General features: G+C 34.5%; 1 protein-coding gene across 2 annotated transcripts in view; it reads left to right on the top strand.

Annotated features, from left to right (window-relative positions):
* Positions 1-22,020, top strand: part of vwa2 (von Willebrand factor A domain containing 2) — a 126,374-nt gene that overhangs the window by 77,100 nt on the left and 27,254 nt on the right. For both annotated transcript variants that reach the window (XM_039775912.1, XM_039775905.1), the window contains exons 2-4: positions 3,838-3,899; positions 18,900-18,974; positions 21,622-21,755. In XM_039775912.1, coding sequence (XP_039631846.1) covers positions 3,848-3,899; positions 18,900-18,974; positions 21,622-21,755 — 261 coding nt within the window. In that variant the 5' untranslated portion in view covers positions 3,838-3,847. The remainder of the gene's footprint in view (positions 1-3,837; positions 3,900-18,899; positions 18,975-21,621; positions 21,756-22,020) is intronic.

The raw sequence follows: 22,020 nt of genomic DNA, 5'->3' as shown, positions 1-22,020 counted from the left end.
TTTAAACAGATTTAACAATAATTTATTATTTTACAGTTCTAAAAAATATGTGTGTGTATTTTAACAACTATTTGTATGTTAAGCATTAATGGCTTTGTTTTAAGGCCAGAGAGAACACAATCAGACTATCTTTCTGTTTAAGTCAACTGTATTATGTTTTCAAGTAAATGAGTTTAAATCACTATAGTGATCTCTGACTATCAGAGGAATTGCTTCCTTTGAAGTCAAAACAAAGTGTTTGTGTGACATGTTTCTACCTGTGTGAGTACTTAAAACAACTAAAATGGACTAAGATGCAACAAACTGTATGTACCTGTATACCAAATTATGGTATGTTGAACAGCGAATCGCTGGTTGTCATTTTTAAAACTTTTTTTTCATCTTTCTTTGTATTCTCTAAAGTTCTCCATTCTAGATTTTATTGTGGAAAGCATTGTATAAGAGCCTAAAAAATACACATTATGAGAATGTTATAAATGTATGATTGCCAAATCTGAGTTGACTACAAAGGAATACATGGATTCCCCAGAATACAGAAAAGTCTTAACTTCGCCTCATGTGTGTTGTTGTTTTACAGTTTTAGATATCCTTGTTTCCAGATATTGTAGGATAGTGCACAGCTGCATTAGCAAGGTATTAGCTAGTGTAATCTGACTATCAAACAAGTATGTGGTTATGACATTATGTCTTATGACTCGAGTGCCTTTGTTCTGAGCAATTTAAGTTTCTTTCTACAAAATGCCCAAACAAAATAAAAAAAATTGCAATCAATAGTAGCGATTGGAATTACCAGGGACTACACAATGCAACATTTTCCTGATATTTGAGACACCTTATGATAATTGTTTTCAATCAGTGTGAGATTTTAGAATATATTATAATCGAATGTACTGTACAATAATATACATTGAAGTACATTCACTTATATTTATGATGTACACAAATAAATGTACAGTAGCATATAAAGGAAATTGAATGAACGCCTTAAATAATATTTAATTTGAAATTAAACACATTGGGTCAAATAAAGTATCGAGCTGCACAGATAGACAGATTGGTACAGGGGTGGCTCAGTTCCTCTGTCCATGTCGGCCTTTACAGATCTAGGCTTGTATATATTTATTTCTTTCCATTCATCATCCAGCATGTGCTCTGGTATGGAAAACAATCTGTCAGTTGTCATCACTCATAAATGTCTTTGAGTGTACGTCTTCAGACTGCAAAAATCCTGTTTAAAATAAACAACCTCTACAGTGGTTTTAGTTAGACATAGGTCTAACTATTTTTGAAGGATATAGAAAGAAGTACTGGACCAAAAACAATAGAACTAGAAATACAATGCAACTTGTTTGAAAAAGATCAGTTAATTTTGTATGAATTCATCATTGTACTAGGTTTTTACAGACATACGTACAAACGCCATGGTAAAATAACATTTCTTGATGTTTTCATTATAGAATCAGAATGTGAACTTAAAACAATAGTGAATTATTGACCCTGTCACCCCAATTTCATTTATATGGACATATAAATGTCATTCTGTTAACAGCTAATCAAAAATACCCTTGAATAGAAGAAATGTATTTCAGCAATATCAGCATTTTTCATTACAGAGTTGGGAAATAATCGGGTATAGTGCATAACATAAACATTTGTACTTTAATATGAATTTGCCGCTCTATGAGACTGAGTGGGATGAACCCTTGTAGCATGACTGACAACCAAAAATTGCAAGTAGAGTGTCTCATATTAATATGTTGTTTAAATTTATGCAAATACACATTTAAAATTCTTGAAGCAACATTCATACATGTTGCACTGAGATGCCCAATAAATTATTAAAGTGTTGAATGTATTAGACACTATTGACATGTCAAATGTGATAAAAGTTCCATGGTAATTAATCATGGACTAAATATCCTGTAATTCTTTGCATCCATTTACTTTTTATTTTAAGGACATTAGCCTTCTTTTACTTTGCTCACAGAGCTTCATAGCAGTTCAGGCATGGATAAACTTTGGCTGGTTAGGAATGGAGAGAGCAGAACATCTACTGGACCTTGCATATGACATGTACTATCAAATGAAGTTTCTTGCCTCTCCACTTCCTCTTTGATTACTTTAGTTTGTGAATTCTAAAATTAGTATACATTAGCCAGGTTTACCAGGCATCTCAAATTTTCTGGTACAATCCCAGATTCTACGTTGCTTTTAAATGTTATGGCTTTTTCTGAAAAACATCCCCCTTGTCATGGATTTCAGAGATTTTTTTCAACCAAAAAAAAAACTGTACACTATAATATCTAATCAGTATCCCTGTGCAGATATCCCTAACCTCTCACCTCTTATCCATGCCATGTGACAAGTTCAGGTTGCGGGCATGTTTGGGTGTTGCTTGCCAGAACTTGTGGAGAACACTATTCCTTTGCAACATAACACATCACATCAGTAGCAAAAAACACAAGAAAGCAGAGAGGAGCAAGTGTGCGGCTCCAAGTGTTCTGAATACTTTTAGACTAAATCTGGTAAGGTCTCTACAAGTGAAGAACTTTTTGTTTTTAACTCTGTTGTTCATGGCCATAATTTCTTATCCATTAACTACACATATAAGCTTAAATTTTCATCAGCACTAACTAAATCAGAGAACATTGTCTGTAAATGTGCCAGTGCCTTTGTCGGAAGAAGTCTGCAAGGATTTGGAGATGCATTCTTTCATTGCTATAATGCTTAATGATTCAAATCACAAAGATTTAAAGCTGTTTTATTTGTTTGTGTGTTACTTTAATAATGTTACTTTAACTCAGAATTGTTTGAACTTTAAGCTATTAATGATATTGATTGCAAACATATTTTACCATTGGGTTGATTAATAAACATTCATATGATGAGAAAATTCTTGTACTTTGTGCACACAACACAAATACCAATTTTGCTACTGTCAACAGAGCAGGAAGAAACAATTTCTGGCCAAACTGGGCAATGAACATTGGGTGTGGGCTGTGCTGCACATAGTCTGCAGATGTTTGCAGTGCATTGTGAATAATGTCTCCCAGTTGACTTTTAGTGTTTTGCTGTCAAAGTGTACAAACACTTCCATATTTACGCAATCAATTGGGGTTGACGAGCTAAAAACAATTCTGTGATTTTGTGAAGGTGAAAGTTTTTTTGTTTCTAGGATAATTTCTATACAGCATATTATTACTTCTTAATGGGCTTTGTGCATGCTTCCTTTTTTCAGTAAAGGTGGCCAAAAGTTTTGAAAAATATTTTCTGTGTCTCCTGCTCTAAATTATGGTTTATTTTGTCACAAATCACCCATCAATGTTTAATTGTATGGTTGTAGTAACAGAGAAATACAGTATATCTGCAACAGAAGATATACTGCTCTCATCTTTAGCCTTCATTTAAGTTTATGTTATGTTTCTACTGCCAAGTATCTAAAATTAAATGTAGTGGACTATATAAATCGTGAATAATATTTGTGAATGTAGTGTATAGTACTTTTGTAGTTTTAGGATTTGCTCGGTGGTACTTTAACTACTGTATGTTATGTTTTCTTATGTCTTAAGTTTAATGTGAATTACCTAGTGAGGTAAGCCAAATTAGTGTTCTCCCAGAGTTCAGTTCTCCTCATTTGAGTTTTTCTTATGAATTATAAAGGAGAACTATACTTCATAGGCCAATTTTAGTCACTTACTGTAAAAATTTAAAATGTATAGATGCCATCAATCTCCATAGCCTTTAATAAAGTAAAAGCAAAACAATCAGAATTTCCAGGTTTGTTAAAATGATATTTTTTTCTACTGAGTTTGTTTAAATATCTTATTTTTCCTTTAGGTTTATCAAGATGACTCTAATTCCAAAACTAGCAGTTCTCTGTACAGTCATGTTGTTTAAAGGTAAGAATTACAGTTTAAATTAATTAGTTTTATCTGCACTGGTTCTATTTCATCTGAAGTAGCAGAGTAATAGGCATGTAACTACAGAGATCAGGTCAAGAAGAGTCTTAATGAGTATTTCATTTTATTGCTATTTGTTTGAGTCAAGACTTTTAAATATATTGATATTTTTGTAAACAAATTTTTATTAATTTTAAAGACAGAATAAAGGGGAACAACAGGATATGCAACATCATAAAGAGAATAAGAGCTTGCATTAGTAAATTGGGCTAGAAGCAGAAAAGAGTTTCAGAAAATAGGTGGTTGGATGCAAGGGAAAATAAATTAAGGATATTCAGCACAAACATGCAGTAATGTTTTCAGATGTTACAACTGGTATTTGCAGTTTACTTGTTAATTAACTATTGGTGAAAAAATTTAATATTTTATTTTAGTCATTGTTTATTGTGTTGAATACTGTCAACCTGGTCTGAATCATCCATATTAAATTTGATGTAAATACAGGTCTATTTTATTTTATTTTGATTACATCAGGTCGCCATGTTGAACTCGGCTTTAACACATTTATGTGACTGTTATTTGTATTAAGTTCAGCTTGAAAGTATAACTGATCTTCCCTTGCTGTGTAAGCCTTTTTGGAGGGATCTACAACAAAGCTGGTAACACATTAAATATGTAGATGGATTCACAAGGAAGAATGAATTAATCAATGGCATTTTCAAGAATAAAAATATTGGACAGGACAGGATTACCTGTTTGTATGGTCATTTGATTTGGTAGTATGAGCTGCATGTCACAGATATGCTTTTGCAATGAATTTAACAGGTTACCCACCTGACAAGGAAATGCCACTGGAGAAAAAAAAGAGTGCAGGATGAAAATAAAATAATGTAGGTGGTGGCACAGTGAAACACTTAGAAACATAGTTCAAACACTTATCTGGAGAGCCATTCCAATTGTCAACATGGTAAAACAGTGCCGCAGAGGGTAATACATATTTTTTGATATCATGCACTTCAATTTATTACTTGAGGAAAATGTTATTGAGAAAATGGCCATGATGAACTGCCAGATGTTTAGAAGAATTTCTTATGCAAATACTTAGTTTTCTGTCACAGAAGAAACTGGCAGACGGAAATATTTAAAATAAGGACCAGGAGATAAGAGAGAAAGCAAAGTCAAAAACCAGTAAGAAAAAAATATTAATGAAACACCAGACCCTAGCGTAACAAGAATCATTGTCAAAATAAACACTTGAAAAGTCCTGAGACCCGAAAAAAAATATCACTAAAACACGTGTGCGATATCAATAAACTTGGACACGGAGGAGGAAGAGGTGCTACCATATTTTATGCTGTTGATGCACTGACATCAACATGTGAACTCTAAACATGCCCATTCATCTTCCCAGGGAAATGATAATGAAACAGATAAATGCGTATGGAGACATGCAGATCTCCTGATGGAATCCATTAGTAGTCTACAGGACTATAAGCACAACCAAATAAACACTTACAATGTAAATCCAGAATTGTGTGGACCTCATATTCTTATTCACCCTCAACAATTATAGTGGTATGTCATATTCTTGTCAGATATTTGCCTTTGTTTGTTTTTGTGGTAATAATTTTCAGTTAATTATTTTGTTAATTAATTGGCTTTTCCTCAAGGTCCAGAGCCACCAATTAGGATAAATTATGTTGGTTGCATCTTATCATGGGGAAGCTGTTGTGGCCTACTCAGTTTATAACATCTGTGTAGATCCATTGTTTGTGGTGGCATTCTCTAATCATACCCAGCCATATGATGCTTATCTTCCAGTTTGAACTCTCTGGTTTATGCTCAATTTGGGTAGTTCATAGTGTTTAATGAATAAAATGTTGCTATAATGTTTTTGATGACTTTTGGAAATTGTATTCTGAATCGACTTTAATGAATTTGTAATTGTTCTCTTTGGGTTCTAATTCAATTGCTTCAATTAGTTAACAAACTTTTCAGAAATAAATTAGTTCTTTTTTTTGTTTTTGTTTCCTTTGAACATTTCCTCTGATTATAATAAGTTGAAGCTGGAGAATTAAACATTAACAGGCTTTAAATGAGATACATGGGTGGGTTTTGAAATGTTATGGCAAAGAAAGCTTATTCCTCACATTAACAGCTTGCTTCAGGTCCTTCCAGAATATTTCGATTGGATTAAGGTCAGAACTTTGACTTGGCCATTCCAAAACATTAACTTTATTCTTCTTTAACCATTCTTTGGTAGAACGACTTGTGTGCTTAGGGTCGTTGTCTTGCTGCATGACCCACCTTCTCTTGAGAAGTTCATGGACAGATGTCCTGACATTTTCCTTTAGGATTTTCTGATATTATACCCCCACCATGTTTCACAGATGGGATAAGGTTCTTATGCTGGAATGTAGTGTTTTCCTTTCTCCAAACATAACGCTTTTCATTTAAACCAAAAAGTTCTATTTTGGTCTCATCCGTCCACAAAACATTCTTCCAGTAGCCTTCTGGTTTGTCCATGTGATCTTTAGCAAACTGCAGATGAGCAGCAATGTTTTTTTTGGAGAGCAGTGGCCTTCTCCTTGCAACCCTGCCATTTACACCATTGTTGTTCAGTGTTCTCCTATTGGTGGACTCATGAACATGAACATTAGCCAATGTGAGAGAGGCCTTCAGTTGCTTAGAAATTAACCAGGGGTCCTTTGTGACCTCGCTGACTATTACATGCCTTGCTCTTGGAGTGATCTTTGTTGGTCGACCACTCCTGGGAAGGGTAACAATGGTCTTGAATTTCCTCCATTTGTACGTAGTTTGTCTGACTGTGGATTGGTGGAGTCCAAACTCTTTAGAGATGGTTTTGTAACCTTTTCCAGCTTGATAAGCATCAACAACTCTTTTTCTTGAGGTCCTCAGAAATCTCCTTTGTTCATTCCATGATACACACCTGATTGTCATCCCATTGATTGAAAACACCTGACTCTAATTTCACCTTCAAACTAACTACTAATCCTAGAGGTTCACATACTTTTGCCACTCACAAATATGTAATATTCGTTCATTTTCCTCAATAAGTAAATGACCAAGTATAATATTTTTGTCTCATTTGTTTAACTGGTTTCTCTTTATCTACTTTTAGGACTTGAGTGAAAATCTGATGATGTTTTAGGTCATATTTATGCAGAAATATAGAAAATTCTAAAGGGCTCACAAACTTTCAAACACAACTGTATATACCTGGAAGGATGTTTTCGAGGATATAGCCTTCAGGCATATATTAAATTGCATAGATCCATTAAAGTGAAAGTTATAACTACATTAACTATGGAAAGAAAATGACACACCATATAAAAGTTCATTAAAGTACATATGATAATGGTTATAATTGGAGAAATTTTCAAATTTGTTATCATTTAAGGAATCTATGTATTTTAATTGAATTAAATAAATCAATTTATAGGCACCCAACAATTTTATTTTTAGACACATGTGACTAATAAAATATTTGTACAAGAGTTTTTTTTTTTTTTTACTTTTTAGAGTATTTATATAGTGTCACATAAAAAACTTATTTTTTTCTTTTAGTCACCCTAATACCACACAGTCGTTGGCACATTACAAAAACCTTGACTTGGGAAGGTGATTTGACAGAAATGACGTTAGCATAGAGTGGAATTGAACCTATGATCTTAAAGTGAAACATAATATTCATTCATGTTCATTTCTCATTTCAGAATATCCTAACCATAGTGAAAAGTTACACGTGTAAAATACTGGAAATGTGTGTTTGTCTATTGGAGAATTGAACCATCAATCTTTCTTAGAAAAGTCCAGCACTTTATCCACTCAGCCAATATGGCCAAATCACTGAAAAGAGTATTTAAAAAAAAAAAAAAAATTAGTTCATGTTTGTGTCTTGAACCTTTGACCATTTGATTGGACGTCCAACACACTAACCACTTGACTAGTGCTTCTTAACTGTTATATTGAAGTAATTTGACAAAACTTCAATATCAATTAATCAGAAAGGTTTTTCTTTTAATTTGTCTACATTGGTCTTGAAGCTTCAACCGTCCATCCATCCATTATCCAACCCACTATATCCTAACTACAGGGTCATAGGGGTCTGCTGGAGCCAATCTCAGCCAACACAGGGCGCAAGGCAGGAAACAAACCCCGGGCAGGGCACCAGCCCACCGGAGGGCACACACACCAAGGACAATTTAGAATCACCAATGCACCTAATCTGCATGTCTTTGGACTGTGGGAGGAAACTGGAGTACCTGGAGGAAACCCACGCAGACACGGGGAGAAAATGTAAACTCCACGCAGGTAGGACCCGGGAAGCGAACCCGGGTCTCCTAACTGCTAGGCAGCAGCGCCACCGTGCCGCCCAAGCTTCGACCTTTTCATCGAAAGTCAAACACGCTAACTGCCTGACCAACACCTCTAATGTTTCATATATGTGTGTGTTGGCTAAAAGCACTATATATAGTATATTTGTAATCCCTAAAAGTATAATGTAAGGAAATGAGAAATTTAAATTTTACATAATTAATGTACAGATCCCAGTTCAAAACTTATGAAATATTGCATTGTCACCAGAGATCAGCATACATTAGGCTTACCGCATAATATGTTTGCCTCATGATGTTTAGAACCATTAACAATGGGCTTCCTCACATTCTCCTTGTCTGCCACAGCAGTGATTTCAAGCCAATGGTGGTGTTCTAATCTGAAGATGAGAGCTAAAGCAGGAAGATTGACCCTGTGTTGGAGCTCCTATCTGGTGTGCTTGAGTACTGAAGTAACAGCTCCTATTTTGGATGAAGTCTTGAGATTGTACCTGCCTTCTCTATACAGTAATAAAGTTCCTGTATTTTCCTTGGAAACCTGGAAACACCTTCCTGTCTGTCATATAACTCTGTAACCCAAGCTTGGCAATATCTGTAGTAAAAAAAAAGCACTTCTTAAACTGCAAAAAAATATTTTAATTGAAAGTGAGATGTTAGATGTAACTTTTTTTTACAGAAATACAGGTGCGAAAAAAGAAAGAAAATGAGGAGTTAGATGTAACATTTTTTATAGAAATACAGATATGTAAACACAATGAAAATGGGACTTTCTTTTTTCAGTGTAAGCTTATGCTATTTCTCACCTTTTTTTTGTCCATACCAAGGAAAACTTTGAGAAATACTATGAAACTCGAAAAGTACAGTATCTAAGCTTGCTAAGGGGACAGTGCTTATTTTCTCCCCCCAAGGCAAATGTGACTAATGTTATCCAAGTAAAATGAGTTTTCAGAGCTTTTTATAGTTCTGATAGGTCCGTCCAGGAAATATCAGTGATACCTAATGGGTTATTTAGCGTTGTAGTGTCCATTGCATTCTGTACATCCCTGCTCATGCCATAAATTAATCTAGATTTCAAAATGCTGATTCAAAGTGGAGCAACAGCACTCCAGTATGCATTTTTCAAAATGGTTTATTAGATGTGCTAAAAGATGTAATTGCAAACCATGCTGTAGATGGTGCAATAACAAGATTTAGCCTAGATCTGAAGCTTCCTTTATGTGGGAAACAAAGAGTTTTTTTTTTTATTATTATTAAGCCTCAAATTAGTAAAATTGAAAGAATTTTTTAACACAAAAAAATTAAAATTATTTTTATTGATGGTGAACTGATTGGACAGTGTTACATTAAGTGGGGAGGTAATGTTATTAACTTAAAAGGTAAGAGTTCTCCATGTGAAGGACACTTGATTGAAAAGTGCCGCCTAAAGATTAACTGGCACAAAAGAGGAATTGTTAATTTTGTGTTAAGGTACATTTAATAGTAATTAAAACTCTGTCAAGTTTCATCAGTTCCTGTTGTGCACTCCCAGTAATCAAAATTTATAGTGTTTTAGAAAAGAGAATGGAGGTATGGTGCCCTGTCCAAGGACTTTTCCTGCTTTGTGTCCTATGTTTGCTGGATAGACTCTTATCTTCCCCACAACCCTGCTTAGGATAAAGCAGGTTTAGATGATGGATGAATGCAGATATTGCCACCTCAATTGGTATGATTATTTTATAGATCTCTGGTCTGGTGTATCTTTACCTAAGGCATGGTTAAAACAAAACAAGCCAAAAGTTTGAAGCTAAAACAAAGGCAGGGGTCAGGAACTACCTAGTAGAAAGAGATATTGTGCAGTGCAACAAGCACAATGTCAATTGAAGGAGAAGGGCACTGCCTGGATGTGGCATGGATAACATATGTGCCTCAGATGTTCAACACAGCAGAAGCATTAGCATAAGAGAAAAGGAGAGAGGGTTGGACACCTGGATGGAAGCATGTTATGCAGCAATATTTTAAACCAGACAATTGCTTTATATACTATAGATGCATGCACTGTATATGTATAGTATATATATGCCTACACTACTGTGCAAAAGTCCTAGTCAAGAACATTATGTTTAAAGCTAGTTATCTAGCTGGTAATATTACAATCAAATTTTAAAAAGTTAATACAATAAATAGTAACAGGAATGTCTTTAAAGCAATGTTGTGGAATGGCTTTGGTGCAGTTCTGTATAATATTCTCAAGTAGTGCTGTGGTATATTTTTCCAAGCTTCTACTTTAACTTTTCTTTTGACTGTTGCTGCTGTGCTTTTCTCTGTCCAGTGATGTCAGTGTTTCATCTATAGACTTTTGCTCCAGTTAGGTCTTAGTTGTGTTTTCAGTGTGCTTAGGGTCATCACCATTCTAAAAGCTTTTGCCAATACTCCCCTTTTCTGAAGGTGCAACATGATTCATCAAATTGTGTTTATAGCTCATGTTTTGTATTATTGCATCGACTTTGACCAGATCCCCTAAACCGGTGGTTCTCAACCTGTGGGGCGCACCCGAAGATGTGGAAAAAAGAAAACAAGAATCTAAAATATGAAAAATACATCTATTGAAACCAAAACAAATTAACTTAAACTATATTCTGATACTAGAAAAATAAATATAGAGTTAGGTAAATGTTGATAAAAGTTAAGTAGGTATAATAAAACTTGTAGCGGTGTATCGGCAGCAAAAAATATAGGAATACATTTTATTAGGGTTTCAAACAAATGTTAGGGTGGGCGTGATTAAAATGCTGCCCTAAACCATTGGCTGAACCAGACTTATAGCCCATGACAGGTCTTCCGTGCTTCACAGATGGCTGCAGACAGGCGTCAATGTACTGTACTTCTTGCCAACCCGTCTTCTGATATACTGCTTGTCATTCCATAGTTTATGGTGCTTTTGATACTGCAGTCTCTAATGCTTATTAACTTTTCACAAGAATGATTTTTTAGCTACAACACATCTAGATGACCATTTCTTTTAGGACTTCTTTGCACACTTGAAGTATATACTTTTGTGTCAGATGCTGAGCCCTTTAAGGAGGTGAAGGTTAAGTTCTGTTTAGCAGACACAGATAGCTGTTTGAGTGTTGCGCTCTGTTTTCTGTCTTCAACCTGCTTAACTTTATTTTTTCTTTCTATTATGACAGTTTAAAAGTCACTTTTTGAAAATTTGTTTTTATGCTCATGTTCTTTGATGATTTCCTTGTTGATACAAAACTGTAACTTTATGTCACATATTGTTCATATGTCATATCTTAGCCATTTCTATTTTAAGCCCCTCTTTGAGGCACCCCAGTATTTTGTGATCCTAATGAAATAGATGCATTTATTTGTTGAATTGCAATTCTAGCACACCTGCTATGGTTAATCTATACCTTATTAACTTGCATCAGGTAAACTGTTGGTAAAATATGAAACAAATACATGGAATGTCTTGGGTGCCTTGTACACACCAATTAGGTTTTGTTATTGATTATTTTAAAATAATTGTTCTGAAATCACTCTACTATGGTTTCGGTATAAACACATTTATTCTTATTTTCAGTGTATCTGTTGGGGAGCCATAAGTAACTCTTCTACTTTAATTACTAGGCTAATATAGACATAGATATGAAAGAGAGCTAACAAATAGTAAATTATCCTATAAACTGGAAAATTAATATAAAAGTAAGAAACTTAAAGCACACAGCTTATTGCATGATATAAGCAGTGTCACGTTTAAGTTAAGAAATCCTTTGTATATACATATGCATAAAACTGGTTGTGTGTGCATATATATGTATGTATATTTTATATATAAAGATATAGAATAAACTATCCGAAATCCTTCAAACACAAGGAATTCCTCCTTTGCTTTGTTGCTTAAATATTATTTAAATGTTATATGGTGCTTCACTTTCAAATAAGTGCTTACTGCCAAGTAGCCAGGTTTAAAAAAAAAAATAAATTCTTGTGTATGTATTGTATATGTATAATGTTTTCATGTACCCTTGAACCTGCTAAATGCTTGTTACATGAAGTTTGATTAATGCTGAAAGTCTGTGTCCAAGTCCACATTAATTTTTGAGTGTGAGCAATACATTTTTTAAGCACACACAGGACATTTTGAGCACAAGCAATACATTTTGTGTGTGACTGATACATTTTGCAAGTGTTTTGAAGTCATTTGATTTTTGTTTGGATATGTAATAATTTACCTTTTAGTCTTTTCTCTCGTAGTATTTATTTGGTCCCCCTTGCTATTTTGATAAAGTCTGTTATCTTCTTGTAATTTTGAATATACTGGCCAGAAACATATAGGTAGTTCACTTGAAGATCAGTTTTAATGTTTGAACAATCAATGTATATTTTTTTAAATTTCTCCAAAAAATATATTGGCTTTGTAAAGCAGATGTTTGAGCACAATATACATTTTTAAAATACCTTTGATTACATTTTGTATCTTGTATTTGTTATTGCTTTAAATGCATTTGTCAAGGTTTTTTTCCTTCCAGCTGGAACTGAATTTTTTTAGCTGATCTGTCTGAGCATTTTCAGTTAGTGATTCAATTTTTAAGCTCTGCCTATAAGATTTATTGTAACACCTGCTGTAGAAATGTTTTTGCCCATTTTGAAAATTTGGTATCATTGTGGGCCTAATGGGAAATTAGTTCCTCTTATTTCCCAGATACTTACGTTTTCAGCTTCCATGTAAGAGGTCCTTGTGTAAAATTTAAGATGTTTCTGTAAAACGTTTTAGTAGTCGAAGAAATGTTTGCTAATAGAGATTAAATTCAAAAAGCAATTTATCAACGTTAGCAAATACTTCTTAGACAGGGCTTGACTACTTCACTAGCAAGCTTTTAACCAGTCATAAAATACTATTTTTAGAGCTTTACTAAATATCTTTATTATTCTGTATGGTTTACACGTTAACTATTGAAGTGCCATGGTTTCAAAGGGCACAGTGACTGTTCATTCTCATATTTTAAAAGGTTCGGAGGTTCAAAGTTGAATTGACCAACTGAATTACTTGTAAATCTCAAGCTATATAAAAAGAAAAATCTTCTGTTTCGGTGTAAGAACTGGCACTTTTTGCTGTCTGCCAGATTTTCAAAATTTGGAATGAATAGTGCAATTGGTAGTTTCTGACACTGATGAAAATGTTCATGTGTGATTTAATTGCGGTACTTTGTGTTGACCACATTCATTGTGGATAATCTAGATTTACAACTGTGTTTGGAACCAAAAACCATTTTAATGTAAAATATGTCAGGGGTTCCTAAGTATGAAGTTCTATAAGCTCCATTTGAAGAAATCTAGTGCATATGTCTTTAAAGATATGTTTGGCCTTAGATTAAAAATCTGTTACATTTGTGTCCGAAAATTAATTCTTGACATAAATTAGAGCTTACTTTCCGTGGGTGAAGTTATGTGACTTGAAACAGCAGGAAGGGGAATTTGAGGAAGTGGAAGTAACATCATCTATCAGTGGAAGCAGAAGTGATGTCATCAATTGGAGCCGGAAGTGATGTAATCTGAGGAGTGACAAAAGTGACACCATCAACTGGTGCCTGAAGTGATGTTTTCTGGTTGGGACGGAAGTGGAAAAGTAAAGTTATTCTTCCGTTGTTCTGTTGAAAGAGGGAAAAAGGCGTTAGTGCTTGTTTCCAACCCCTTATCTCTTGTACTTTTATTCCCATTTGGACCTGCTTCCTAAGTGCATGTTTATGACAACACATCAAAAAGAAAAATAACAGAAATCATTTATGGCAATGCTATGTGTTCGAGAATTTCAGTGTGTGATTGGGAAAAATGTTCATTATTAAATTGTTATTGCCAGTGTAATTGATGTCCGGCAAGAGTTTCCGGCCCTCACCCCCAGGCCGCCAGGAGGAGCTCTCCCGACAGCATGGACGTGCCCCGAGTTCCAGCAGGGCCTCATGGACTTTGTAGTTTTTATACACAGCCCTGCTGGATACCTTGGGGACCACAAGGAGTCACTGTAGGGAGGCTCGTGGACTCATATGCCCTATAACCTGGAAGTGCGTCACAATCCCGTGACAGGAAGAAACAACGTGCTTCCGGGGTGAAGATACGCACTATTTATCCTTACCCGGAAGGGATAAAGACTTGTGGATTGTGGGGCTGGAACACATCCGGGTCAAGGGGTATATAAAGACTCTGGGAAAGCCCAGACACTGACCTGAGCTGGGAGGAAGGGTAGCTAAGTGTCTGGGAGAGGAGGATTGTTGCTTAAGTATTGTATGAATAGTGTAGAGGGGAAGGTGCTTGGTGCACTGTATTATAAAAGAATAAAAGAGTCTTGGACTTTTACTTGGTGTTTGGAGTGGTACCTGTGGGTTCAAGAGGTGGATCAGAACCTCTACTGCGACACCAGTTTTGTCCCTATATGAGTGTGTAGCTTTGAGAGAGCAATCAGATGCACTCAGCCTCAGGAGTGAATTGTAACTGTTTAGCTTGTAGTGTAAAGGCATTTGTTACAGCAGATGAAATGACAGGGGATTGATTGCTTTTAATATATTGTCCTACACAGTCCTAATAAAGGTATGGAAGCGTTCCTTGATTGTAATGAGCAGATCTAAACGTTCGTCCGCACATTCATCCATTTTGTAATTGATAGATACAGTTTAGGGTTGCGGGTGAAACCACCTCGCATGCTTCCACTTACACATGTCGTCACTGCCACTGTGCCCATAACAGTCGTAGCAATTAAAAATCGAGGCAAGTTTAAAACGAAGTGGCTGTATGGCTTGTCACAATCATTGATAAAATGTGCTGCTTCATTTGTTAATGCTAACGTAAAATGTATTTAGGATTTCAGTGCTTTAAGTGTGTCTCCCAATTAATACAATATGTACAGTGCAGTGAAACAGCAATGCTTCACTGCTGAATATGAATATTCAAAAACTAAATTTGTGTTATTTGTTTTCTTTTTGAGGGCAAACTAATATTTATTAGCATTACCCCTAAAATGTGAAGAAAATAGTAAAAGCACTTATGTTGCTTATATTTTTTGGTAAAATCTTATAGCAGCATAACTTAGACATTTTGAGAGCCAGTAAACTGTGATGACAGAAGAGAGCTGCCATTATCTGACCAAGATCTTTTGGAATAAATCCTTTCTATACTTACTCTTCGTTTTATGTTCAATGATCACTGCATGTCATTTGTCTCATTAGTGTGCATGTTTGTATAATAGTTTACAGGTACAGTATATTCTTTACATATTCATATGTGAAATAAGATATCTTACTTTGACTGACTAATTTACTTTTACTTTTATTCAACTAAAATTTATTTATTTTTGCCAACTATAACTAACAATAATTAAATGACTAAAATATGACTAAAGCTAAAATGCTGTTTAGTCAGAAGACTAAGACAAAACTAAATCAAATTGTATTGTCAAAACTAACACTGATCAAAATAGTGTAATTGCCTGCACAAAATGTGGCCCAAAAATGGGCTTAAAATGAAGGGGTTTAAGGTCCAGAGGGAAAAAATAGGAGGGAATCCCAAAAACCTTGAAATCTTGAATTACTATATATCAAAATGAGCTGAATGGTATATCATATGTGGGGATTTCTCATGCTGATGAGTCAAGAAGTTCCAGACAAAAAAAAAACTGAAATTATTTCAAAGCGTTCATAATTAGTTCTTATAAACACAATAACAAAGTGAGTGAGTGAGTACAATGGAAGTGGAAGTAATAGGATTTCAAAGTAAACAAAACTTTAGTAGCATTGTGCATTAAACTCTATCAGTTGCACTTGAAATACATTTTCTTTACTACTCTGGAAAAATATGTGAACAGGACAAAATTATATATGTTTTGTGAAAACTCATCATTTTATTTATTTATTTTTTTCATAATTGCATATTGAGCACTTGCACATAATTTTTCATTAGAGGAGAAAGTAGGGTGAAATGACACCTTTTATTGGCTAACTAAATAGATTACAAATGCAAGCTTTCGAGGCAGCTAAGGCCCCTTCATCAAGTTACACCTTACCTCAAGAACACCATACATACAGATCGTATTAAATTATATATAAGGATATATGAATGTGCTTCAAAACATATGTTTGACATCGCAGATAACTATTTTGTTAATGGAATGTCATTGCCTATGGTTAAAAGAAGCAGCTTCACTCTCATTAGGTGAATTATTGCAGTATCAGTGCAGTAAATTGCGCAGATTAAGTTAAGAAAACTGGACAGTGCTGTAAATGATCTTATGTTGGCAAAAACATGTTATGTTTAATGTATGCACAATATACACCATACAATGTGGTTAGTTAATAGGTTCCAGCACAGTGGCATGATGGAGTGAAGCTTTTTTGAAATATTGTTGACTTGGCGGCTAGGTCCTGGAAAAGTCACAACTGGTAGCTGATTTAAACTGATAAAAAAAACTAAGTTCTTCAATGCAAATATTAAACATTGGTCTTCTTAAAAGGGAACAAAAATGGAGTCTGTACATCACTTTGGGCAGAGTGGTGGATCTCTGGCTAAAGGATCTGGGCTGGTAATTCGAAGGTTGCTGGTTCAAATCCTGGCAGTGACATAAGGAATGCTACTCCATTGTGCCCTTGAGCAAGGCCCTTAATTGCTACAGGGGCGCTATACAAATACTCTCTAGAGAGTATGTTGGGGTATGCGAAATATGACGAATTCCTACAAGAAATTGTATATAGTGAATAAAGTGGAAATATTTTTTTTTTCAGTTTTGATGTTTAATATGTTTTTCATATCAATACACATTATAGTAATGGCTTGATGGTACAATTTATTATGCGTGTGTGTCATCTTTTAGTTGCTTTGGCGACATTTCCTTACTTGATCATGTGCGTCCTCAAGATATCAATTTACATTTATGCAAATATCTGAATTCCCTCTGGTCCCAGGCATTTTGGATTAGAGATGCTCAGCCTGTATAGCACACACTACAGTAGTAGCAATACATGATATATTGCTTATTTAATAGGAGTTATGCCACACTGCCTGTTTCCAAGCAGAATAGCAATATATTTAGCATATTTTTTCTGTACAAGTGGAGGGAGACATTTTAGCATTTTGTTTGTTTTTTCATGTTCTAGGATAGAAAACTTTTCACTGTACAGAAAAAGTGTGTCAATCATCAACCAAAGTGCACAATACAGGTAGACCGGAAAAATAGCAATATGGCTTAAAACTGCTGTGTAAAGGTAAAAATGAGCTAAACCCAAATTTCAATTTTTGCTAGAATTTAAGACACTCACATTACATCAATTGAGAATAAGTATAAACTGGCTTTTTTTTTACAGTGTTTGAGCAAGTTTGTGGACAACACAATACCACATTGTATATTTTTACTTTTTCAAAATTGCTACTTATATCAAGTGCTCTTTGTAAGGAGCCATATTGTTTAGGTGTCAAAAAGATGGAGAAACACAGCTAAGCAAAGGTCCTTTAATTATATAAATACTAGCTAAAATACCCAGCGTTGCCCAGGTATATTTGTAGAATGGGTTAAGGAAAGAAAGCAAAGCTTTATGTGTTTAAATGTTGGCTCTGTTGTTATTGCTATTTGTTCCATCCATTATCCTACACTGCTTCTCTATCAGTGTCTCTACTTGAGAATGAGTCAAGAGTTTGAGCCTTTTTAAATTCCAGAATTGCGGTAACTCTTTGCTGGGTTGTAGCCATAAATGCTGTTATGTCCGACTTGTCCTCTTTGTTCAAGGTGAACAGTTTGTAATGCTTAAAATATGAATAAAACCTAACAAAGCAGGAATTTAATAACAACCCTATGATTTTCCTTTTGTTTTAAGCTGCATTTCCACTTTCAATCAAGCCTCACCCAACACCCCCCTACAAAAATGAAAGATACTAAGTTTTATATTACGTTAGATTGAAGCAGTATGCTGCTTTCAAAAATTAGTTTTTTTCAAATCCACTTGAATTCCAGAATTGTGGTAGCTACTTTGTTGGGTTTTGACCATGGATGCTGTCACGTCTAACTCGTCCTCTTAGTTTAAGGAGGACAATTTGTAGTGCTGAAATTGTGAAGAAAAGTTGACAAAGCAGGAGTGAGACAACAAGCCTTGATTTTCCCACGTGTTACACATTTCCACTCTTGATCAAGCCTCACCCAACATCATCCTGAAAAAATGCATTATACTCCTTTTTATATTGCAGTAGGTAGAAGCACCATTTGGTGTTGCCTGGGTGAGTAATGTGAAGCTCTGGTCATTTTGTCTGCTAGCCTGGCTTCAGTATGTGCATATATTTCACTTGCTCTCAGCCAGCAGGTGGCACTGGTGTGAGAGCAACTATTCAAAATTTGGTTCAGAGTGGTCAAAGGTATAGATTAGTAAATGGAAAATACAGACAGACATCAATATTTCATATATATTTATAGTTTTTGAATAAAAGTTTTTTGGAGGAGTTGAGTGTGACAAAATAATGACAGTTCAGTAGATTAAAATGCTGTAATTAATATGTTTTAGTCCTAGTATTCAATGCTTGCATTCAAGTATTACATTCTGAAGAAAATGTATTCATTTAAATGCTTATAAATGTCTGAGGTTTAGGGGAAAAGTTTTAATGTATTTCCTCTTATACCATTATTTCACAGTATTTCTATCAGAATCATTATTGGAGCTTCAGGTGGATAATGAGACCACTGTGAAGATTAGTGCTGCTGGAGAATGTGAGTACCTATAAAAATATGTGCTTTCCTAATAGGCTCGCTAGATTTTGAATTAAATTTTTTCATTGATTTGCTTACCTACTACATAGTTAATATACTTGCCAAATTGTACTCTAAAATGTAAAAGTAATACATGATTTTAGGGTCCTTGTCAGTTTTTAATATATTTCTGATATTTGTTTTTAATTATTCATTGAATTTATTTTTTAAGTTTCTCTTATAATGGTCACTATCCTTAAATGCTACTTTACATACACAGCTGCAAAACTTCCAGAAATGCATTAACATGTATATTGACAGGAATGCCAAACAACACGCTCATCCTATTTAGCTACTGATAGAATTTCAACCAGTGATTTTGTCACTGCTAATGCAACAGGTTCTCTTCAGAAAAAACACTTCCAGCTTTGAATAATGTAAGTGGAAACTTACAACTGGCCTTCTTACTTAATCAGTTGTGCAGTCAATGATAGTATTATATCAGCAGGCAAATCTGCTAAAATATGTTGGGATCAATCATATGTGTGTAATACTTAAATGGTAAATGATCACGACTAAAAATTCAATTGGCTTTCAATATTTGCAGGGAAGTGATTGTCACATGATGTGGCTTGAGTGTAATAGGAACCGTAAAAGTGCTGGTATTGAGCATGTATCAAGAATAGGCCATCATGGAAAACACTGGGCAGTCTCTTGATCATTAAGATCTGTTGATAAAATTAGCCAATAAAGATAGATGCAGAGCATTATATAAGCTACAACTAGCTACCGGTAACTAGCATTTTAATATAACAGTAATACAGAAAAGAGGCATATTAGGGGAAGTTACCAGTTGTATCTTGTGGTGTGACTGCTGGCAAACCAGCCCACTTAAAAAATGATAGAAAGCATAGTTTTAGTAATCTGATGAACTCTAATGGTGGATTCTGGAAAAATTGAATATTATTACTTGATCTGATTAATTCTGGCTGCTTCTGAATTATACTGGTGTACTGTGGAAACTCCAAGAGTTTTGGAGCCAGCCTTCTGGATGTCAGCAATTTAGTCAGGCAGTACTCAAATAATAGTATCAAATATATTTTCATGGTACACATTGTAGGATCTGATATGAATAGAGCAACGTCTTAATGACATGTGATATCTCAAGATCTTTGCTAATTATGTGTATTCCTTCATGTGAACAGTATACACATCAGTTAATGACCTCTTCTAGCAGAATAATAGTTTGCCTCCTTGTCAAGGACTGATTTCTGCTTTGTACCCAGTTCTTCTGGGATAGACTTCTGCCTCTCTGACATTCAACTGGATTATGTACTGTATGTCCAATATTAGATAGGTGGTAATGCTTTATGCATCAAAGTTATAAAAGCCGTGAAATGGCTTTATGATCATGATAGTCAGTTCATACTTCTGAAATAATATCTTGTCTCTCTGACCTTGAACTTGATTAAGTATGTTCAATAGTAGATAGATGGGTAATGACTTGTGCTGTCAATTTGTTTTCCAGTAGCTTTGGGTACATAGTAGTCATTTCAGCTTAATGCAGAAACCTTTCTAGTTGCCAGATCTTAATTCATCTGACAAAAGTTTCTGAAAGCATAGATCAGTTGTTCCGAGGGCCCATTAGGCTGTTCTGAAATCAAATGGTACACCAAATCTCAGTACATAATAAAGAGTCCAATTAGTTGATAGTCCATGTGCCACTGCTTTATAATCAGTGTGCCAAAGTCTCAAAATAATTGAAGCATGACATCTCAGCTATTTTCTGAGACCAGTACTTCCCTCCCACTCAAGATTTTCATTACTCAATAATAATTAAAATTAATTAGGAAAATGCTATAATTATTTAACCATAAATGTTCATGTTTCAGATACTAAAGATATTTTGGAATTAAACTCATGAATAACCCCCATCTGCTAGTTTTCTAACCAGTTTATTAATGTTTTTCTGCTGTAGATACTGGGTGTACTCATAAAAGTAGCTCTTCCCAAAATAATAGTGGAGTGTTGTTTTTTTGCCCCATCACCTACCCCAATCTTTATTTCTTCTTGTATTGAAACTGGTGCATGTCTTTATGCTGAATTAAAGCTAATTTGTAAAAGTGAATTCTAAAAGACCACCAATGGACTGGCTTCCTGTCCAGGTTTTGTGAATAGACTGACCTCTGACTTATAAACTCTGAAAAACTTCTTACATGTTTTAGTGACAGCATCTTGTCTTTTATGTGATACTTTTCTAAATAGCTTTGGCAGAGCATATTGCAGTTTTGAAATCTGCACAGATGTAACAAAAAACAACACTGAAATACTACCTTACTCTGTTGAACTGTGAAATATATTTAAAGCCATCAAAAGAAATGGTTATATTTATCTTCTTATAATGTTTCTAAAAACAAATCTGTTTTTATCACCTTTTGCCTTATCATTGATAAAATGTCTCATTTAAATTGAATGTAAACATACAGTATTTTAGTATTATTTCAAGTAATAAAGATTAGCACAGGAATACAGATATTGTAATTATACACTAGTGACAAGCTTGTCTTTTTCATGTGTTTACTTGAAGCAGTATATTGTGGTTTCTCTGTATTCTTAACATAAAGAATCCAATATTAGTTTGTAAAGTTGTAAGGATTGTGTTTTATAGTGATGCAGTGTTCTGCCTCTGTTGATGTGCTGCTCCTGCTTGATGGGTCCTACAGTATTGGGAAAGGATCATTTGAGCGATCCAAGCACTTTGCTGTCAAGCTGTGTGAAGCACTGGATATTAGTCCTGAAAGGGTGAGCATTAGATCTCTTCTTGCTGCTACTGTATGTAAAATTACAGCTGCTTATTTTTAACGATTTCTATGAACTTTTTTTCTGTAGTACACAAATTACCTTTTGTTACTAAATACACTGTAAACGTCTGCTATGAAAGTAGGATTATAAGTAAATAAAGGGCATGAATCTAATAAAAAAATGTTATTAATGCAGTCTTTTATAAAGGGGATATTCCAAAAAATGTATATATTGCTATTTATTTGTAAAGTTGGTGAAAAAATGT

This window comes from Polypterus senegalus, chromosome 1, assembly GCF_016835505.1.
Source record: "Polypterus senegalus isolate Bchr_013 chromosome 1, ASM1683550v1, whole genome shotgun sequence".
In the NCBI taxonomy this organism is placed as follows: domain Eukaryota; kingdom Metazoa; phylum Chordata; class Cladistia; order Polypteriformes; family Polypteridae; genus Polypterus; species Polypterus senegalus.
Note: the sequence above shows the minus strand (reverse complement) of the source record. Positions and strands in the feature narration are given on the sequence as shown.